General features: G+C 50.1%; 1 protein-coding gene across 3 annotated transcripts; it reads left to right on the forward strand.

Moving 5' to 3' along the window:
* Window positions 1-218: 218 nt before the first annotated feature.
* NUTF2 (nuclear transport factor 2) lies at window positions 219-17,681 on the forward strand. Of its 3 annotated transcripts, none has more exons than XM_082436136.1 (5): window positions 219-308; window positions 13,537-13,664; window positions 15,224-15,295; window positions 15,380-15,478; window positions 17,163-17,681. In XM_082436136.1, the coding sequence occupies exons 2-5, from the start codon at window positions 13,566-13,568 to the stop codon at window positions 17,274-17,276; spliced, it is 384 nt and encodes a 127-aa protein (XP_082292262.1). In that variant the 5' UTR covers window positions 219-308; window positions 13,537-13,565; the 3' UTR covers window positions 17,277-17,681. The 3 variants fall into 3 exon arrangements, with proteins under 3 accessions (XP_082292262.1, XP_082292264.1, XP_082292263.1); XM_082436138.1 differs by lacking the exon at window positions 219-308 and adding an exon at window positions 485-781; XM_082436137.1 differs by lacking the exon at window positions 219-308 and adding an exon at window positions 12,444-12,559.
* The last annotated feature ends 1,529 nt before the right edge of the window (window positions 17,682-19,210 follow it).

Consider the following 19,210-nt stretch of genomic DNA (forward strand, 5'->3'; position numbering starts at 1 on the left):
CGCCTGGCGCCAAGCTCGGGTGTTCCAGAGGCTTCCGCTAGACCACAATTCTCAGGGGCTCGCCTCAGCGGCCTCCCTCCCTGACTTAGTCTCCCCTCCCGCGCTGCGGGCCGTGTCTGGGCCTCGGCGCATAGGACGTCGGGAACTGTAGTTTTCTCCTGGCGCACCTATGCCGAAAAGGAGAATGGGGGGAACTGCGTTTCCCAGAGTGCAGCGGGGTGGCAAGGGAAGGCAGGGGGGAAGGGACAGTCGGTCGCAGACCGCGCTGGGTTGCCGCCGCCGCTGCCGCCATCGTGCCAGCCCCTCGGGTGAGTGTTGGGGCTAGCGCGCTGGGGCGGGGGCTGGGCCGCAGGAGCCGCGCTCCGGGTCGCCTGGAGCCTCAGCTGCGAGTCCCCGGGCCGCCCCTCCCCTCCCCCCCCCCGGCGGCCCGAAGCCGCGCGGGGCCGGGGCCATGTGTCGCGCGCGGCTCCGCCTCCCGTCGGTCCTCTGAGGCGGCGGCCGGGGGGAACACAGAGAGAGACAGCCAGGAACCCATTTCAGGCGTACCGTGCCCGTGGCGGGCACACCGGACCGCGCCGGGGCCGGGCCTTTTTCTCTGTTCTGGACCACCCGGATGGGGCTCTCCGGGCCCCGCCCCGTCTGGCCTAGCCCGGCCTGCCCGAGTCCTGCAAACTCTGCAGGCAGGCTAGCGGGCGGACCCCAGCCACACGTCCTGCCGCCCGCCTGCCAAGGATCCGGGGATGGGCAGGTGCCACCCGGCCCGCTCCGGAGTCAGCACTGGGTAAGGGCGCCCGCCTGCCGCAGCCCTACCCTCACCCGGTTCTCAGCCATAGCTCGGCTAGGATGTAGGTGAACGCTCCCTTGCTTGTCTGCCCGCTGAGAGTGCACGAAACCTATCTCCCACTCTGGAACTCAGATTCTCCTGCATCGAGGCCAGGGTCAGGGAATCTGGGGTGGGAGGGTGTTCCACGTGGGACTTCACCCCCGGCCAGTCTTGGAGGATCTGGCCTGATGAGATGAGGCGGCTCCGGACTCGTAGGCTCAGTCCCCGCCCTTCTCTCTGTCAGTGATCAGGCCCCAGCCGTGGGTGGGTTTGCCGGCCGCGTTAGTGGAGGGAGGGGAGGGAGGAAGCCAAGGAGGTAAGGCTGAATGTGTGAGCCTCCAACACATCGTTAGATCTCTTCAGCACAGCCTAATCCTCACTTCTGCCTCTCCCAGAGTCATCTGCCCTTTTCCCACAGTGGAGAATGATTCGATAAGAATGGTAACGGTAAGGTGGGGTTTAATGGAGGGGAAAGTAGAATCCAGGTCTGAGGTCCTTGAGCCTAGTGCCAAACAAGAGGCTGAGCTGCAAGACATTGGGCATGGGGCACATCTGGGCTGTGGGGCTCAGATTTATGCTCTGTGAGGCCCTTCTGAAGCCTGGGTGGCAGCACTAGAGCTGGAGGCTGCAGAAAGTCAGGCTTCCCTCACCTGCCTGCTCACTTTCCAACAACTGAGTGACCTATGAACAGGCAGGAAGCTGGTTGGGCCTTGGGAAATTGCCTTTAATGATGGCTCCAAGGACTCTGTTGATTTCTGGAAGTAGAGAAGTATTTAGCCATAGAGTAGTCTTCTAGCAGGCTTTGTAAAGGCACTCCTGATTGGTGATAAAATTAAGGGACAAGTCCAGAGAAGACCATGGGATATGGAGAAAAGACAGTTTGTTAAACCTTGATTCCTCTGACCCCAGTGTAGCTTCTGAGCCACAGTTCTTGCAGGGATAAAGAAGCAGCTAAGTCTCTGCAGACCTGGCCTCAGCAGCATGCAGTTCTTTTAGGAGAGTTGAGTTAGGCCTGTGATGCAGGAAGCCACCATCCTTGGAATTTTTTTTCCTTGAGTATTTCCCCAGGTAATATTTTTCTGGTCATTGAACTCTAGCCTTGGAAGTTTTCCTGCAGTTGAATTGCATTCTCCCTGGTTAAGGAGGACAGGCAAGGAAGGTTCTGTCCAGATCTCGTCACCAGGGCCTGCGTTCTCTCTGGACTCAACCCTCCTAGTCCACATCCTAGCCCACGAGCACATGGGAGTCAGGTTCATTCAGCAGACTCAAGAGAGGCCTGGTTTGCCAGTGGAGGTGGTCAAGAAGGAGGGACCACCCACAGGACACAAATAGGATCAGTGTGATTGGATCTCTTAGTGCTATAAGTAGTTGTTCCAAGACCTTGAGATTGTCTGGGTTGGTTCTTTCTAGGACACTGGTGTCAGGTGAATTAGGCTTTATGGCTGTGGATTAGTTCACACATTGCAAAGCCCTAGGTGACTTGAAAAGAAGCGTTTTCTTCAAGGTCAAAATGCTGCTGTTCCTTGGGAAAAAGGAACAAAGGTTACTTGGGAACAGGAGGAATTCAGGTCCCTCCCTCTCATTCCAGTCGTTAAGTTCCTTATAACTTATGTGTCTGGGGTCATCTAGGCATTGCTAGGCATCCTGACCCCCATAAATCCTTGACCCTTCTGGAATTTGGCAGGCTATCTGTGTCTCAGAGCTCAGAGATACGAGAAGAACCCTGAGGTTCTCCAGAATCAGTCTGCACCCTCTCTTCATGTAGGGCTGACTTGGGAGGTGGGGCCTGGCATGGGACAGTCAGGATATGGCTGTGTAAGCAAGGGGGCAGGCTGTAAGGATGCTGGGTTCTCAGCCAGCTCATCTAGGTCCCTTAGTGACATGGAGCCCACCTCTCCTCTCTGAGCCACGTTTCACTTTATTCTGCTGTCTTTGCAGTTGGTGGGTTGGGATGGGAAGAATGATTTAAGTGAAAGAATTCTCAAATTTTAGAACTGGAAGGCACCTCATATCAAAAAATTCTGGAATACCCTTACTGAGGCATTAGTATCTTGCTTGAAATTATTTTTTTTCTTCTTTTACACCAATGATCCATTTTATTCAGCAACCATTCTTGCAGCGCTTTCTATGTGTCAGCCCACTGGGCCGAGGCTGGAGGTAGAATAATGAATCCTACCAAGTCCTGGTGCTGGGGAAAGGATGTCCCAGTAGTGGAGGAGACAGAGGTAATGTTACTATTATGTGCTGAGGGCTAAGTTGAAGGGACCCACAAGGGGCTCTTGGCCCTTTGCAAAAGAGGGGGCTTCTGAATGATTAGAGCACCAGAGAGGAAAGTCTGTTAGTGAGCCCACTCTCCTCTCCAGTGCCTGGAGAAACCACAGAACAAGGTATACTCCAGGATGTTGGGGCCAGGAAAGTCTGGGGTCCCTTGAGAAACTTGACTGTCACCACTCCAAATTGCTGTGGCTGTCGAGTCTAGCAGCTGTCTTCGATTGGTAGCTCCTCCATTCCTCAGGGGTCTCTGCTGGGTGTTCTCCTGGTGCCTGAGAATCTCACCAGCATTCTGTGGTCTGTGGCCTCATTCCCTGCCTGGAACCTGGGTTTGTGGCTTCTGTCTCTTCTGAGACCCTCTCAGGTCACTTACTCAAGTGCCCAGTGCTCCTGGAGTGATATCTATCAGGACATCTTCCCAGAGTCAGACAGAGGCGCTCTCCCCAGAAGTGCAAGGGAATAGTCCTTTTGGAGAGAGGGGAGTGGATCCAAAAAGTTTTCCACAGGATGGACATTGAAAGTTGGGCAGGATTTCTGTGTGCTGGGGTTGAGCTGAACCTCCTGATGGGCCTCCTTTTTAAATTTTCTTTAATTTAATTTATTTTTTTATACTGCAGGTTCTTATTAGTTATCTATTTTATACATATTAGTGTATATATGTCAATCCCAATCTCCCAATTCATACCACCACCACTACCACACGCCCTCCACTTTCCCCGCTTGGTGTCCATACGTTTGTTCTCTACATCTGTGTCTCTGTTTCTGCCCTGCAAACCGGTTCATCTGTACCATTTTTCTAGGTTCCACATGTATGCGTTAATATACGATATTTGTTTTTCTCTTTCTGACTTACTTCACTCTGTATGACAGTCTCTAGGTCCATCCACGTCTCTACAAGCGACCCAATTTCGTTCCTTTTTATGGCTGAGTAATATTCCTTTGTATATATATACTACATCTTCTTTATCCATTCGTCTGCCAGTGGGCATTTAGGTTGCTTCCATGACCTGGCTATTGTAAATAGTGCTGCACTGAACATTGGGGTGCATGTGTCTTTTTGAATTATGGTTTTCTCTGGGTACATGCCCAGTAGGAGGATTGCTGGGTCATATGGTAATTCTATTTTTAGTTTTTTAAGGAGCCTCCATACTGTTCTCCATAGTGGTTGTATCAATTTACATTCCCACCAACAGTGCAAGAGGGTTCCCTTTTCTCCACACCCTCTCCAGCATTTGTTGTTTGTAGATTTTCTTTTTTTTTTTAAATAAAATTTATTTTATTTATTAATTTTTGGCTGCATTGGGTCTTCATTGCTGTGCTCAGGCTTTCTCTAGTTGCAGCGAGTGGGGGCTACTCTTCGTTGTGGCAGGCGGGCTTTTCACTGCAGTGGCTTCTCATTGCGGAGCACAAGCTCTACGCACGCGGGCTTCAGTAGTTGTGGCTCGTGGGCTCTAGAGCATAGGCTCAGTAGTTGTGGCGCACGGGCTTAGTTGTTCCGCGGCATGTGGGATCTTCCCGGACCAGAGGTCGAACCTGTGTCCCCTGTATTGGCAGGCAGATTCTTAGCCACTGCGCCACCAGGGAAGTCCCATTTGTAGATTTTCTGATGATGCCCATTCTAACTGGTGTGAGGTAATACCTCATTGTAGTTTTGATTTACATTTCTCTAATAATTAGTGATGTTGAGCAGCTTTTCATGTGCTTCTTGGCCATCTGTATGTCTTCTTTGGAGAAATGTCTGTTTAGGTCTTCTGCCCATTTTTTGATTGAGTTGTTTATTTTTTTGATATTGAGCTGCATGAGTTGTTTATATATTTTGGAGGTTAATCCTTTGTCCGTTGATTTGTTTGCAAATATTTTCTCCCATTCTGAGGGTTGTCTTTTCGTCTTGTTTGTAGTTTCCTTTGCTTTGCAAAAGCTTTTAAGTTTCATTAGGTCCCATTTGTTTATTTTTGTTTTTATTTCCATTACTGTAGGAGGTGGATCAAAAAAGATCTTGCTGTGATTTACGTCAAAGAGTGTTCTTCCTATGTTTTCTTCTAAGAGTTTTATAGTGTCCAGTCTTACATTTAGGTCCTAATCCATTTTGAGTTTATTTTTGTGTATGGTGTTAGGGAGTGTTCTAATTTCATTATTTTACATGTAGCTGTCCAGTTTCCCCAGCACCACTTATTGAAGAGACTGTCTTTTCTCCATTGTATATCCTTGCCTCCTTTGTCATAGATTAGTTGACCATAGGTGCGTGGGTTTATCTCTGGGCTTTCTATCCTGTTCCATTGATCTATATTTTTGTTTTTGTGCCAGTACCATATTGTCTTCTTTACTGTAGCTTTGTAGTATAGTCTGAAGTCAGGGAGTCTGATTCCTCCAGCGCCGTTTTTTTCCCTCAAGGCTGCTTTGGCTATTTGGGGTCTTTTGTGTCTCCATACAAATTTTAAGATTTTTTTGTTCTAGTTCTGTAAAAAATGCCACTGGTAATTTGATAGGGTTTGCATTGAATCTGTAGATTGCTTTGGGTAGTATAGTCATTTTCACAACATTGATTCTTCCAATCCAAGAACATGGTATATCTCAACATCTGTTTGTATCGTCTTTAATTTCTTTCATAAGTGTTTTATAGTTTCTTTTATACAGGTCTTTTGTCTCCTTAGGTAGGTTTATTCCTAGGTATTTTATTCTTTTTGTTGCAATGGTAAATGGGAGTGTTTCCTTAATTTCTCTTTCAGATTTTTCATCATTATTGTATAGGAGTGCAAGAGATTTCTGTGCATTAATTTTGTGTCCCGCAACTTTACCAGATTCATTGATGAGCTCTAGTAGTTTTCTGGTGGCCTCTTTAGGATTCTCTATGTATAGTATCATGTCATCTGCAAACAGTGACAGTTTTACTTCTTCTTTTCCAATTTGTATTCCTTTTATTTCTTTTTCTTCTCTGACTGCTGTGGCTAGGACTTCCAAAACTATGTTGAATAATAGTGGCTAGAGTGGACATCCTTGTCTTGTTCCTGATCTTAGAGGAAATGCTTTCAGTTTTTCACCATTGAGAATGGTGTTTGCTGTGGGTTTGTCGTATACGCTGATGGGCCTCTTTCTAAAGTTATTTTTTTCTGATGGGCCATTTGAGGATGTTTGTGTGTGTGGAGTTGGATTTGAGTTGACTACCCCTTCCCCAACTTTGAGATTCTGTGATTTTCTTGCTTTGACCATATGTGGCAGGAATTCTTGAAGACTCTCTCCCTGAGGGAGGCCACAGCGTGTGGGTTATCCCGGCAGTGACTTCCAGGCCTGGAGTCAGTCTGGAGTGACTGATCATTCTGGTCAGCACCCTTACCACCAGGTCTGTGTGGCACCTTCTCCTTCTCACCCTATCAGCTGGAATGTGTCTTCCTGGGAGGAATCATTTGCTCAGGTCTGGCTACGACTAGGGAAGTGTCTTAGTGGCCAGGGAAGAGGAACACAAGAGAGCTGGGGTTGGCCCTTCTCACTACCCTGGGCCTTTCTCTTTATTTGTTGCTGGTACCTGCTATGTGCCAACTCCTTAAGCACCCAGGCTGGAGAGGGGGCTACCCTGGAGAAGGAGAACCTCCCCTCATGAGAGGGGTGTGTCCAAGGTACCTGGGAACTGAGGGTAGTTTACCTCAGTAAACTGGGGGAATTCTAGAATGTTTGTTTCTTAAAGCCTCAGGTACTGCATTAGAGCCACTAGATCTCACCAGGGCAGAAACTGTGACCCCCTGGAAGGATGTCTGTAAAGAGACATTGTTTCACTTGCAGAGATGGTCAGGCCCGGGTCAAGGCAAGTTCTCATTTGTAGGTTGTAAACCTGCTTTGACAGGCTGAGCATGCACTTAGAGGCTTTCTGTTCTGATGGGCATGGAGCTTGCTGATTTCAAAGGGGAAGAAAAGGCCTGGGCTCCATTCCTCACAGCCTCATTTTGCCATCTATGCTTTCTGCTGCTTGACATGGGCTCTCAGCTGTTCCAGTCCAGGCCAGTTTTGTGGACATTTTAATGCTGATTATGCCAGCGGCCTTCTGTGGTCTTGAATTCTTTCCTAATCTCTCAGAGTCTTGGTTTCTTCATCTACAAAGTTACACTAATCACACCAGCTTTACAGGGCTGTGAGACTCAAATGAGAGAACACATGTAACTGTTTGGCTTACAGGAGTTTGACTTACAGTACATGAACCAGCAAGTTCATGGATGGGAGCTCTCTAGGACAGGGGCCCCAGAGATCCCTGAGCCACCTGGGAAGGGGTGGCCACTCAAGGACTGAATAATCATGGAGCAGAGGGACTACAGTGCAGGTCTCGGGATTCACCTTCTGGGCCAGCCAGGGCAGCCTGAAATCTCTGGAGCCCTCTCTTCAAATAGAAGAGAAGGAAAAGGCCCTTAGGGTGCTGGGGGCACCTAGACATCAGGGGTCTGCCCCAGGAAAGAGTTCTGTCCTGGCCAGCCATCTGGGCAGCAGACCTTAGTTGATTTCCCTCCCAGCTTCAGGCAGGGGAGTGGTGGACGAGGCTGTTGCCGGTCCTTGGTCAAGGCTGCTCTTTAGTGTGGTGTCCCTACAGGAGACTGAGATACCCACCTTCTTCCTAGCTCTTGACCTAGTATTCACCTAGGACCTGCCAATGACTGCTTACAGCTGAGTCCTGCTTTATACCCTCAGTTGATTACCCCTAACATCCTCATAATTACTGATGAAGAGACAGGGTCAGAGGGTCGTACCATGAGGGAGAGGAGAAGTAAGCTAGAGGCCAGGCCTTTGAGGGTGTGGTTGTGTACCTGCTATTCAGCCCCAGTTGTCCGTCAGGTGATCAGAACCTTGCGGGGGGAGGGAGGGTGTTTGGGGCCAAGCCCCACTTCCCACACGCCTCAGACAGATGGCTGGGTGGAAGGCAAAGGATTGTTTCCTGACAACTTGGACAGAAGGTGTGGGAGGAGGGGAAGTGGGTCACTTGGCCACTTAAATTGAACAGGGTTTGCCCAGAACTCACTCCTCCAGAGCAGAGGGGCTGGACCAGGCACCATGGGAACAGGGGTGCCCCAGTCAGGGAGACGGACCATAAACAAATATGTGAATGTGACAATCTTATGCAGTGACAAGTGCTAAGAAGACTAAACAGGGTGGTGAAGTGAGTAACTGGGTGGCTGCTTTAGACTGAGTGGTCACAGTGTCTGAAGGTGTCTATGAGGAGGTAACATTTGTCCTGACACATATGTGACAAGGAGGCAGACACATGAAGATGTACGAAGAAGGGTGATCCAGGTAGAAGGATCAACAGTTGCAAACCCCTCCAATGAGACAGGCTCAACATGTTCCAGAAACAGGAAAATGCCCAGAGTGGCTGCAGAGTCCGGGAAGGAGTGGGTGGCAGGAGACAAGGTTGGATAGCTGGGAGGCCAGGTCACCCAGGGCCTTGAAGGCAGGATAAATGGTTGAGACTTTGTCAGTGGGGAATGGGAAGGGAAGTCATTGGAGGGCCATAGGACAGGATATACAGCACCCCTCAGATCATGGAAAGAGGTGCAGTTTGTTCCTGAAGGACAGGCACCCTGCAGCCTTCCCTCTCACTCCCCACAGTGCACGCCTGTGCTCTGGGTTTAAGCCAAGGTTGTCAGTCCCACCTGTCGGAGTCCTTCTCAGCCTCTGCCTCAGGGCTCTTGGAGGCCTAGCAGACAGTAAGTGTGAGGGTAATAGAGATGGTTGGTGCCAGTTTCAAGGATCCCACTATAAGCTCAGCACATCTGGCATTCTCTGCGGACCTCGGTGATGGGCCCTCAGATGTGAGCATCCTTCTGTTTTATTAGTCTGGAGTCAGTAATGTCCTCTTCCTCATCACTCTTCTGCCCCCAGCCCTGACCCAGGTCCACCTAGGCCAGCATCTATTTCTGCTTTGCTGAGATGGTAGAATGGGGTTGTGACTTTGAAGATTTGGGAAAACTGTGAGATCATCCCCCGTGAAAACACCCATTGTTTAGTGTGGCAGTCTGCCTGGTGCCTTTGTTTGGAGGCAGAAGCCCTCGTTCAGACCCGTCTTGCCCCTGTCCTAGAAAGCCACGGTCAGAGATCAGGGCTTCAACCCTACATGTTCAATTTTTTTTTTTTAATTAATTTATTTTATTTTTATTTATTTTTAGCTGTGTTGGGTCTTCATTGCTGTGCGTGGGCTTTCTCTAGTTGCGGTGAGCGGGGGCTACTCTTCGTTGTGGTGCACAGGCTTCATTGTGGTGGCTTCTTTTGTTGCAGAGCACAGGCTCTAAGCGTGCGGGCTTCAGTAGTTGTGGCACACAGGCTCAGTAGTTGTGGCTCACAGGCTCTAGAGTGCAGGCTCAGTAGTTGTGGCGCACGGGCTTAGTTGCTCCGCGGCATGTGGGATCTTCCCGGACCAGGGCTCGAACCCGTGTCCCCTGCATTGGCAAGCGGATTCTTAACCACTGCACCACCAGGGAAGCCCCCATGTTGTTCATTTTTATCTCCAGACTAGTTATCACTGGGAGTCCTGGCTCTGGAGTCCACTAAGCATGGTTCCATCCAGTTCCACCATTTATTAGGCTTGTGACCTTGAGCAAATTAGCTGACCTTGCTGGGCCTCATTTTGCTCATCTCTAACATGGGAGTTGACTCACAGGGTGTTAGAACAAATGCATGTAAAGCCCTTAGCGCATTTCTACACGTAATACACATTAGTGAAAATGAGACATTATCAGCCAGACATTGCTGTTTCAAGTTTCAAAATACTAGAAACGCTGACCCAGAATTAGAGGATAAAAATGAAGTTTTTTCTGGTACCCAATGGAATCTCCTGGGCCAGAGGTTTTAACCTGGGGTCTGTGACAGCCTTAGGGAGTATGAATGACTTGAAATCATACACAAGGCTGGGGCATCTCTGCCTCTGTGCAAAGTTATTGGGAAAGGGCCATGGTTTATGAGACATTTTTAGAGGGTCTTTGCACCCACAGAGACCTAAGGGTCAGTGAAGGCTGATGCTCAGTGGGTGAGAGGTCACCGAGGTCATTTCTGCTCCTCGAGGAGCCTGGCCTTAGTCAGCCTAAGTGAAGCAGGAGACGGTGTGGTCAGCAGCCCTCTTGGAAGAGCTGTAGGAGAAGCTGTCATGAAGGTCAGTCTCCAATCTGATGTGAGGCTGCCCCTCAGCCTTGGCATTTTGTTTCTTTCCAGGCTGTTCTTTCCACAATAAATGTATTAGAAACAAGGTCAGGGCTGGCTGGCCATCCTGGGGAACATCCTCCCAGCCTGGCCCACCTCTCCCCTATGTTGCATGGGGATGGGAGGTGGGCTCTGCACCCTGTTGCTTTTTCTGGACTCAGGAATGCTGCCTCCTGGCTATGAGTGGAAAGCTTTGTGGAAGATTTGGAGTCAGAAACTATAAATCCTGTAGTTTGCTGGACTCTGTGCCGGGAGGTTGAGGGGGTGGGGTCGGGTGTGGCAGGAACCACACTGGAACCCTCACAGCCCAGAGCCACAGTGTTTAGGCAGAGGAATGGGCCCTGGGTGTGTTGATATGGCTTTGCACGTGGGGTTGGGGTCAACAGTTGAGTCTGGAAAGGAGGATCCAAATGCGTGGCATCTGAACAGTGACCTGAGGGGAGGGCGGGCATCCCGGCAGGAGGACTCACCTGTGCAAACGACACAGGGAGCAAGCACTCAGAGAGTTCTGGTGTGTTTATGTGTGGAGCTGGATGGAGGTAGGAGAGAATGGCTGAGGAGTCAGGGATGAGTGTGGATAGCCACCTGTGGGGCTTTGGGGGTTTGACCTTTAACCCAAGGGTGAGGGTTTTGTAGGGGAGGGACATGGGCAGCCTTGTGATTTAGAGCTCAGGGATGCAAAGTTAGCAGAAAGCAAGCAGTGGCCTTGACCAGAGAACCCAGTATCAGCACTGATGTACTGGGTGAGCTTGGGGCAACCAGCTGAACCTTGGTTTTCCCACCTGTAAAGTGGGCTGACAGTGGAATCTGACCACATGGCGATGTGATCATGACATAGAGATAAACACATCAGGGTCAAGCAGGCCTCGAATGAGGTTGGTGTTGTCCTCTGCGGCCCCATTTGACATCTTTAAAGCAAAGTCTTCAGTCCACATACTTTTGAAGGTTCCTCCTCCCACTTTCTGGGAGCCCCTGAGCAGTCTTGTTCCTCAGGAGAGCTCACTCTGCCCTGCCCCACTCCACCAGGCCAAAGGGGTCTTCTTGTCCTTTTATCCCTCCACCTCTTTACTCCACCACTATTTCTGCCAAGTAGTTTTTGTATTAGCATGTTATCACACTGTTAAAAACAATGTTGAAAAAGGAAAAAACACCCCCCCACTTCCTTCACCTCACTGTCCCACCACATGGTGCCACTTTTTTTTTCTTTGGATCAGCTTCTGGCCTTATTTCCCCTCATCCTCCATCTCCAGCTTCTCGGTTTCCTGCCCTAATCTCTTTCTGTGGCTCCAGACATTTGCTAATGTTGTTTCTTCTGACTGGCATACTCCTTTCTCCAAGACCTTCCCTGAGGGCTGCTGAGGACAGAGGGGGAGATGGCCCTCATCCATTCCTCCAGCTTTCCCCCTGCCCCAGAGTTCAAGATGCTCAGCAAGGCATCTTGAGAGCATGATGTGGTAGAGTTGGGCCACGATGAGTGAGCCAAGCATAGTGAATTCTAGGGTGGAAGGGGCAGAGATGCGAGATGTGGGGCTGTGTCCTGCCTCCAGTAACCCAAGTCTGCATGTGGTACAGTCACAGTCTGACCCCTTGGAAATGTGACCAAGACAGAGCAGCTGGGACCAGCTGTTGATCCTATGTTTTTCCCATTTGTTGATGTATTTCTTGGCAGAGTGTGAACTGGGACACACCTTGTCCCAAGCAGGCCTGGCCGGGTCCAAGCTTTCTCCTCTGCTTGTTTTAGACTTTCCTGGACATTTCCTAGTCATCCCAGCACTGAGCTGCTATTTTTAGTGCCACCACCTCCTAGGGGACCTAAAATAAAGCTGGCTCAGCTTCCTGGCCCCTCATTGGCTGGAGTGTTGGTCACAGGCAGGGAGATTGGCTGGATTGGGGATAAGCCACTGCCCACTAACACTGTCCTTCCCTCTGGCTCCTCTGGCCTTGGGTGAGGTCATAGGGACTGGAGCAAACTAGCACTTACCATGTTGAGTTGAGGGCTTTACTAGGTTCCCTTAGTGAGACCACAACCACTGGCAACATCAGGGTTCCACCCTCTTATATAAGAGAAGGGGGCTGAGGCCCTAAGAAGTGCAGTGACTTGCGTGAGATCCCACTACTGCCAATGGTTGTCTGCCAGGGCCAAACCCACCTCCTTACTGCTTTGGTTCAGAGTTCCTGTTATCAGGAGAGAGGGGGTGGGCTCCTCTACAGTCAGAGATGACTACAGAGCAACACACAGGTCTGCTGTCATGGATCCAGCAGGGAGATGCGCGCCACCCTACCCGGGCCTGCCAAAGCGTGAGCGACTCTTTCATCTGGGGCTTGGGTTTTCCATCTAGCAGCTTGGGGTCCCTGATATCTGAAGCGGCGTGGGGGGGGGGCGCTCCCCCCCCTCCCCCTCCTCCCCCCCTCCGAGACTGGAAAGGGGCAGCTCTTCTGATGGAGCCACTGCTGGGATGGGGATGTGAAGACATGACACATTTTCCCCTCACAGCCTTCATTTCCCCTCCCAACATTTCTGTTATTACCTGTGATCCTCTGAACCCATGGTTCCAGCTCTGAAGTGGGTAGATGTAACCCACATCAGTGACGAAATCATGTCACCTGGCCTCAAAGAAGTAAACTGCCCCCTTAAGACAAAGTGTGTGCGGGGGGAGTCACTCGCTGTCTTTGTTGCAAATGGGGCCTTGAGGAGCCATGTCCCCCCACTCTCACTGGGTCTTCTTCCACCTGCCGGTAAGCCCGGGGGGCAGTGTTGAGGGACTGAGTGCTGAGTCTCAGCAGGACAAGGAGTGGGCCTGAAGGCTGCAATAGAAGACACTCCACATAGAGACATCAGTAGTTGCCGACCTGCAAAGTGGGAAGAATAGCAATAACTCTCGCCTTGCAGGTTATTGAGAGGATTAAATGAAAAGATATGGGGAGAGTGATTAGCTCCTCCTTAAAAGCCCATCCCTCATTGGACTTGCTCTGACCTTCCTTTGTCCTGGCTCCACCCTCAGCACCCGTCCTGCTGTTTCATCCACGAGAGCCCCTCAAAGGAGGGTCTGGGTCTGGTCCACCTCTGGGCTCCCTGCACTGGTCTGTATTGAGGGATCGCCTGTCAGTTCCCTGGGCCCTCTCTGTGTTTCCTGGGAGAACAGACCTCAGCAAAAGACTCCCTACTCAAGGAGGTCTGGGAGGGGTGGGGGTCAGTGAGGAGACTGGCTGGCTACCTCCTGCTTCCACGGTACCAAGGTACCAACACTACCCTCCCTGTCTCACTGGACTTGCAGGTCTCAACGAGGCTGGGTGACGCTCCAGAATGGGAGACAAGCCAATTTGGGAGCAGATTGGATCCAGCTTCATTCAACACTACTACCAGTTATTTGATAACGACAGAACCCAACTAGGCGCAATTTATGTAAGTCTTCAGCTCTAGGACCAGAATGGGACCTCAGGGGATCAATTCAGGTGTTGGGCCAGTGCCTCCAGTTCACAAGTTCTGGCAGCCCTCACTGAATTTGGCTGTGCCCTTTTATCTGAGCTACTCTCCATGGCACAGGGGGCTTAAGGCCTAGCCCAACTCCCTGGTCCACACATTCCTTTCTGTCACCTATAAGACTGGATTCTGATACCCTAGGCAGCAGGTTCTGGGCTTGCCATTCCATGGTCCTGGGAGTGCTTCTGTTCTAGATTGGGCAGCAGCAGACAGAGGCTAGGGCTCATGGTGCCCTCTGGAGGCAGCAGCTGTAAGCATCATCAGTGCCCCGCTGATCTCTCCTGGAGGCCCCAGGTCCACCTTCCTTTGGGGGGCCAAAAGCCTCTGAATGCTGATGGGAAACAAATGGGGTTAGTCCAGGGAGGTTGGTGTGTCTTGAGAAACCCTTCTATGCAGATATGATTTGCTGCTATTTTAGTGATGTTCATATATACCAAGAGTTACTTGTATTTGACCCTGCCCAAAACAGAAATGTGATTGATCAGGCCACGCCTAGCAGGTCTGCCCAGTATAGGAGAGGTAGGAGTCATCCAGCATAGCCTTGCAGCCTGACTGGGCTGTGGGCAAACTCCTTTGTGTCTCCCTCCAAAAAGTCAGGGCCAGTTCAGAAATTTTGAAGAAAAGAAAAGGATCTTACCAGTGGAAGAACAAATCCAGCACAGGTATTTGATTGTCATTATCATAGGTAGAGAATTTTAAAAACTCAAACTGGTATGACTCTGGGATCCTTGGCACTTGTACCTTATTGCTTTTAAAATCAATTAAAGCAGGCCTGACCCAGAGAAGAGTTAGCAAGGTCCTAAAAGAGTACTTTATGTATGTCATTTTATATAAACCTCAGCACATGTTCCCTTTAAATATCAGGAAACTGAGACTCAAGGGGAGAAAAAAAAAAAGTAGCTTGCTTAATGTCAGAGCTGGTAAGTAGCAGAGGCACTTGTGAGTTCTGCCCCTGAAGGCTGTGGCAGGAGAGATGGGGTGGAGAGGAAGTGAAGGTAGTGGGTTACATGTTGATGGTAGGGAGGGTCCCAGGCAAGGCCTTGTCAACCTCCATTCCTCCCTGACCCCATGGGAAGGGCCTCTGTGGAACTCACTGATGGCTTTTCTGGGACTGGTGCTGACTGACCATGCAGCAGGATGGCTTTTGACTGAGCCCTGGCCACATATAGCCAGCCTGGAGCTCATGCATATCAAAGGCCATACAACTTCTTGAATAAAAGGTGGGAAGTGAACTTACTTATTAATAAGTTTGTATTTTGTTACATAGTCTTTCAGAGCTTGGGTTCTGCAGTGCTGGGGTGTAATTAAAGAAGTTGTTCATCCTGTAAAGTTTGGAAGTTACCTCATTTTCCTTCTTTACAGGCAGGGAAACTAAGACATGGACTAATTTCCCCAAGCAAGACCCTTTTCAGGGTCCTTTCAGGGCCTCAGAGATACTCCTTGTGCTCTGAAGCCCTGACCCCAGGTTTCCTGGTTTTCAGATTGACGCGTCATGCCTTACGTGGGAAGGACAGCAATTCCAGGGGAAAGCTGCCATTGTGGAGAAATTGTCTGTAAGTAAGGGCCAGGGCTGGGCTGCAGGCAGCTCCTTCCCCACCCCACTGGCCACAGCCCACCACCCACTCTTTCCTTTGCAGAGCCTTCCGTTCCAGAAAATCCAGCATAGCATCACGGCGCAGGACCATCAGCCCACGCCAGATAGCTGCATCATCAGCATGGTTGTGGGCCAGCTTAAGGTAATAGTGCTGCTGCCTTGCAGTGCTGCTGTCCTGCTTCTCAAGGGACACCCAAAGTGATGCCTAGAGCTGTGTAGCTCAGTACAATAGCCATCAGCCACATGTGGTGATTTTTAAATTACATTAAGTAAAATGAAATAAAATTAAAATGTAGTTCCTCAGTTGCATTAGTCATACTTCAAGTGCTTGTGGCTGCCTATTGGACAGCGCAAACATAGAACATTTCTGTTATTGCAACAAGTCCTATTGGAGAGCACTGGTATAGAGCATTTTTGGAAAAGAGACAAGAGGTATAGGAGCAGGATGGGGCTGTGATCCAAGCCACTGGGCCTTTGCACTGCCCCAAGGTGTGGGTGGGCCTTCTGCAGGCAGCTGATCCTGAACTGGAGTCCATGCTGCCACTCCCCAAGCTGGCTGCTGATTCTTCCACCTGCTGAGCAAAGCAGATTCCTGAAACTCTTGCTTCTCTTTGCATTTCTCCTTCCACTTCTCAAGACCTGTTACCTTCAAAGCCTTCCTGTGGTCCCGTACCCGCCAGGAACTCCTACTTGTTATGCTCTAACAGGCTGAAGCCAGATTCTTGATTATCAAAAAAAGCCTCTCCTCCTTCCCAAAGCAGGACAAATGAGCTGCCCCTTAACCAGATTCCAACCTCCTGGGCCTGTGGCATCATGGGGCCCAGAATAAAAGGCCCACATGCCTTCTCCCTAGGCTAGGCAGGGCTTCTTGAGTCCAATACGAGGGTGGAAGAAGGTGGGGGGCCTAGGCGTCTCCAGTGGACCCGGACGGACCTGCCTTCTGGCCTGTTCTTTCCTATTAGTTTCTCCTGCCTGTGCAAGATACCGTGCCCAGAGAGTGTGCTCAAATAGGCCTTGGGAGTGAGGAGGTCTCTCCTGGGGTCTTAGTGCCCACTTTCCCAGGCTGGAATCAGTTAGCAGTGCCTCTTCCCACCTGGCTTCAGGTTCTTTCTAGTGTTTTTGTCCAACCCCCAAAAGACTGATTTGCCTCCTTGCTGATGATAATTCCTGGAAAAAACAGTGATGTTAGAAACACCGTTGGTTGGCTGGGCTCCTACCTCAACTAGGCCTCATCTGGGTATTCTGCAGTTTGGGTGGAAGTCTCTCGCCTTTCTTTTTTCGTTGCAAATATGTTACATGACAAGAAACAGATTACCTGATAGCGATGCATTGGTTTTTTTCCCCTGTAGAGCTGTAATTAGTGTGAGCTTGGTTTTGAGCCTTTTCTCATGTACTTGGCCATAGTCAGTATTAGTAGTAGCTTCTCCTGGTTGGACTAACTGGCATAATCAGACACTAAGATTGTTTAGTTTTCAGATTACTGTGAGTTACATGGTAAGCGCTGCAGAACTCTTTCAAATTGGTCACTTGTGCCCAGAAACATGGGTTCAGAGGCACGTACGTTCTCTGCTCTGTTTCTGTAGCTAACTGGTGAGTTGTTCTGCAGTTTGTGTACATAGCAGTGTGAGCTGCCATCTCAAGGCCCCTTTGTGCCCAGTTCAGTGTTTCATACATTGTGTCAATTCACAGTCACAAGTACCCCCTTAGCTCTCCTAGGATTTGCATCCAAATTGTAGGGCCTGATCCCAAAGTCAGCGTTCACCTCCTGCTGAACACCCTTCCTGTTCCTTGGCCACCTTACTGAACCATTTTCTCTCTTCTCACAGGCCGATGAAGACCCCATCATGGGGTTCCACCAGATGTTCCTATTAAAGAACATCAATGATGCTTGGGTTTGCACCAATGACATGTTCAGGCTTGCCCTGCACAACTTCGGCTGACCTCCTCCCAGCCAGGCACTCATGCTGTTTCCTCCTCCCTCCTCTTCCCGATATTATTCATGCTCCTCCAGATGCTCCAAATATCATACACAAATGAGCAGGGCCGCGGTGGGAGTGGGCGCAGTGCGCTACTGCTGCCGAGGTATTGTGCATGATGTTTGGACGCTAGACTAGTTGCATCTGACGGGAGAAGTTTGTGTTGTACCAGCGCATGCCTTGGAAAGACTTAAGTAATGCGGAAGGTTGTCTTTTTTTTTTTTTTTTTTTTTTTTTAATCTACTGACAAGTTGCTCTAGTAACCCAAAGAAGTGAAGGAGAAAGCAGCTGCCTCACCACCGAGATATTGATTTGTTCAGATGTTTCAATGCCTCATGATACAATAAAACCACAAAAATTTTCTTAACAGTTTAAATTGTTTTAATTAGTTTAATAGTTGGCTGGGCATCAGTAACTACCCTGCCTCATTGGCTCTCTTATGTCTCACCCTCCCACCTCTACCCCACTTCAGCGATACCTGTTGCAAGGAGAAAACGCTGAAGCAGCACTCTCAGCTGGCTTCTCTCAGAAGCCCTGTAGGGCATAGTGTTCCCTCCATGGCCCACCTGGTCTTGGGAAAGTGAGCTGCAGACAGGCAGAGCTCAGGTCTGACCTGAAGCTTCCCTTGCGCTGAAGCCTCTGCAGTCAGTTCTGACACCTCCTGTGACCTCTACACTGGGTAGGGTCAAGACTCTAATGACATGTGAGATGACCCAGAACCCCACTGAAGATGGAAAAGCCTTGGCAAAAATGGCCCATTAGCTTCAGGCCCTCTGAACTGAGGGCTCAGCAAGACCAAGTATGAGCAGAGGTTTGAGGGAGAAGGGCCTGTTCTATCCACAGAAGGGTCAGGATCACATCCAGTGTGCCCCGTAAATCCCAAGCCAAGCAGAGGGCAGCTCTGATGCTGTACCATCTGCTGTGGATATCATTACCCAAAGGGGAGTACCTCGAACAGCCAGCCTCCAATGCCCATGGAGCCAGGCCTGGTTGGGTTGGAGTATAGATTTAGAACTATGAAAGAAAGCATTCTGAGTTTGAGGGATTTAGGTTCTAGGATTTCTCACCCCTGAGACCTCTGCAAGGCATCTCTAGGCCTCCTCCAATTCCCTCCCTGACCACACACACACACCTTCACACTATCTTCAAATCCTGGGAAGTCTCAGCTGTTGGGGCAGTTTCTGCTCCTCAGTTTTGGGGACAAGCCTTGCCTAGTACAAATCTAGCCCTTGAGCCCTGAGACCTTGGTGGTGTAAAACTGGTGGCAAGGTAGCAACCACAGGCTAGAACCAAACCCAGGACTTGGGCTGATGCCCTGTTAGGGGTTTTAGGATTGGTGAGGGCACCACAGCTTTGCCCGACCTGCACAGCCCCCTTCCCTCCTGCACTATGGATGGAAGCCAAGGACTTCCTCAGACCCCCACTGGTTGCCTGGCTACACTGGGCACTGGGCTGGATGATGTGCTGTTTGAAAGGACAGCATACTCAGGAGATTTCAGTGGGACTGATTTCTTGGCTGCTGTGTATTTGGGGGATGGAGGTTGGGGAGAGAGGTAGAAACCTGCTGCCTCTTAAACCACCCTGTATAAAATCTGCAATACAGCTTTTCCATGTACCTGTGCCTGAAATGTCTGCAATAAAGAGGTGTTTGTAAACTATGGTTCCTTTCTTTTTGCCTGAGGGTGCCAGGTCATGCAGGGGGATGCTGGGAGACATTAGGGAACAATGTGATGTTTGTGGTGGGACCATCTCCTCTGCCCTTGCAATTCCTGGGTCCGTGACTTCACGGGTCCCCTCAGGTCTTGGGTTACACTGACCCACTTCCCAAAGGGGAAACCGAGGCTCCTGCCAATTCAGCTTGTTCCTGGGGCATCTGAGGGATTCAGCTTGGGCAACCA

This window comes from Balaenoptera physalus (genome assembly GCF_965194825.1).
Source record: "Balaenoptera physalus genome assembly, chromosome: 19".
In the NCBI taxonomy this organism is placed as follows: Eukaryota; Metazoa; Chordata; class Mammalia; order Artiodactyla; family Balaenopteridae; genus Balaenoptera; species Balaenoptera physalus.

What these genes read in the sequence shown, in the direction of transcription:
- NUTF2 (XM_082436136.1), top strand. Translation starts at nt 13,566, where the DNA reads ATGGGAGACAAGCCAATTTGGGAGCAGATTGGATCCAGCTTCATTCAA. An exon ending in CCATTGTGGAGAAATTGTCT is followed by an intron (nt 15,296 to 15,379) that starts GTAAGTAAGGGC and finishes TTTCCTTTGCAG; the next exon opens with AGCCTTCCGTTCCAGAAAAT. An exon ending in TGGTTGTGGGCCAGCTTAAG is followed by an intron (nt 15,479 to 17,162) that starts GTAATAGTGCTG and finishes CTCTTCTCACAG; the next exon opens with GCCGATGAAGACCCCATCAT.